We start from the raw sequence: 2,487 nt of genomic DNA, 5'->3' as shown, positions 1-2,487 counted from the left end.
TTTCCAGACTTGATCAAAGCCATGAAAAAGTTCGAACAAACAAAAACCCTCAAGCAGCAAAAAGGAAAAAGAAATCTAGGGCTATCAAGCCACAAAAAGGCTTGGAGGTGCCTTAAGTGCGCACGGCTTAGAGAAAGAAGCGAGTCTCAAAGGGCTGCGTTTTCTGCGTTTCCAACTGCATAATGTTCTGAAAAACGCAAAACCACGGAGACAGGAAACAGATGAGTGTTGCCAGGGGTTGGGGGAGGGGAGGGATGATGAATAAGTGACTTCATCTATTCACCTCTAAGCGCGGGAGAGTTTTAGGGCAGCGAAGCTATTCTGTGACACGGTACAGCTGGGAACGCAACACCCTACAGCCGTCCGCACGAAGAGTGACTCCTGATGAAAACTACGGACTTTAGTGACTCATCATGTATCAATACTGGTTTATTAATTGTGACAAATGCAGCGCACCCATGCAAGGTGTTTATAACAGGATCCGCGTGTGAGATGCGGGGGAGGGGGGATGTGGGAACTCTGTACTTTCTGCTCAGTTTTTTTTGTAAACCTAAAATCGCTATAGAAAGTAAAGTTCATTAAATAGAAAATAAAAGATAAATCCAAACCCTGACATACTGCATTGCAGACCACCATAGACAAGAGATCTTATAAGAAGCCAGGAAGAAAGACAGCTATGTAACAAATGGGCTGACAGGTGATGCATACCACCCACAGCGGAAGCCAGAAGGCGATACGATGTTTCCAATGTGATACAATGTTTCAAATGTGATACAATGTTTCAAATGCGAGAGAAGAATAACAATCTGCCTGGAGTTCTGTGCCCAGCCACAAAGCCATGGAAGAGTAAGGGTGAAGATAAGATACCTTCAAAGGAACAAGGGCCAGAGTTCTGCTCAGGGCCCAGATGCCCTGCCTGCGGAGCCAGCCTGGGCTCTGCCCAATGGGGACGGTTGGCGGGCCTCACCTTTGCAGTGGGCGTAGGGCATGGTGAGGGTGTACTCCTCTCCCCGGCTCAGGAAGGTGAGCGTGGCCTTGCCATCTAGCAGAGCTGACAGTGAGTTCCCTGCAGGGATGGGACAGGGGGACCAGTGAGTGGAGATGGACCCTCTGGATCCGGGGGCCCACTCCCTAAATCACAGATCTGAGCTCCCTTCCAACAGAGGGGAGGAGTCCCTGGCACCTCCAGCTGTGTGACTATGGGCGAGTCACATAACTTCCCTGAGCCACCCGCACGTGTGGCTACTGGGCCCTTGGGATATGGCTGGTGCGACCAACCAGCCACCTTGTAAGTTTTGTTTCATTTTAATCAACTTACAAAGTACATGAGGCTAGTGGTGCCAGACTGGGCGGCTAGCTCAGCTCCGGAAGGCACGTTGCATGCCGGTTCTTTCCCATGAACCTCGTGGCACCCCTGCAAACGGTGCCGACTACGGCGGAGCGATGGGGCGTGGAGGCCGGGCTGTGCCTGCTTCGGGGCTGAGCACTGTCCCACCCGCGTGGTCCCCGAGCAGGAGCGGCTGGAGGGACACGCACACTGCCGCGACCTGAGGTCCTGGTGACCACGAATCCTCCAGGAGCCCAGGCCTCCCATTTCCCGAGGCCCCGGGGCGACCCGAGGGAGCCCCTCACCATAGAACCGGGACTTGGCTGTGATGCTGCCGCTAATGCAGAAGCCGTCTTTCCGGTTGCTGACGTGGAAGGCAGACACGGGTGGGTGGTGAGACACCTGTGGGCAGAGAGGTGGCTCCTGGAATGGCCCTAGCAGTGGGCGGCCTCAGCAAAGTGAGGGTCCAGCTTCCCAGTGGGAAGCCCCAGCCTCTCGGCCCCCCCACACCCCCACAGCCCTCCCCTGATGGCCTCTGGATGACCTAGGGAAATGGGACGCACTGTTCCCAGCCATGGTGCTGAGTCTGCACCTCCTGGGAGAATCCTGGCAGGACAGCGCTTCTGACCAGCAGAGGTGGGGCCGTGAAGAAGCGCCCATGGGGGTCAGTGCCCCTGCCCACTGCCAGCCCCCACCCCAGGGACGCCCGTGCGGCCCGGCGGGGCCCTTGCCTGCTCCGCTATGTAGAAAGTGTGGCTGTCAGTCTGGGGGTGGTACCAGCGGCAGCGGAAGGTCTCCCCCAAAATGGGGTTGTAGGGCTTCTTGATCCCCTGCCAGCAATGAAGGAAGAGCCTCACGTGAGGGGGACGGTGGGCCAGGCCACGTGGGGTGAGTGGACCGAGGACAACGCACTGCCCGCTGCCCACAGCCGAGGCCGTGCACAGCAGAGGCCTCTAGAAGGGACACCCTGGTCACAGCCAGCACCTGAGAACAACACCCTTTCTGCTTTGGGGAGATGACGCTTTGCCTATGGGGGGGCAGCCTATGAAGTGTTCTGTCTGCTTCTTGGCTGAGTGGGACATGAGACCCCAGCCAGCTCCCTCTCCCAGGGCTTTGGGTGGAGTCAGTGCACAGCTGGCTCCAAGTCCCCATGGGCTTCT

General features: G+C 56.8%; 1 protein-coding gene across 1 annotated transcript in view; it reads right to left on the bottom strand.

Annotated features, from left to right (window-relative positions):
• The window catches only part of OSBPL5 (oxysterol binding protein like 5), a 34,617-nt gene that overhangs the window by 15,431 nt on the left and 16,699 nt on the right, over positions 1 to 2,487 (bottom strand). Inside the window, exons 8-10 of the mRNA XM_023537358.1 lie at positions 2,059 to 2,157; positions 1,633 to 1,729; positions 968 to 1,066 (exon numbers count right to left, since the gene is read on the bottom strand). Of these exons, the coding sequence (XP_023393126.1) occupies positions 968 to 1,066; positions 1,633 to 1,729; positions 2,059 to 2,157 (295 nt within the window). The remainder of the gene's footprint in view (positions 1 to 967; positions 1,067 to 1,632; positions 1,730 to 2,058; positions 2,158 to 2,487) is intronic.

This window comes from Pteropus vampyrus, unplaced genomic scaffold (genome assembly GCF_000151845.1).
Source record: "Pteropus vampyrus isolate Shadow unplaced genomic scaffold, Pvam_2.0 Scaffold187, whole genome shotgun sequence".
In the NCBI taxonomy this organism is placed as follows: Eukaryota; Metazoa; Chordata; class Mammalia; order Chiroptera; family Pteropodidae; genus Pteropus; species Pteropus vampyrus.
Note: the sequence above shows the minus strand (reverse complement) of the source record. Positions and strands in the feature narration are given on the sequence as shown.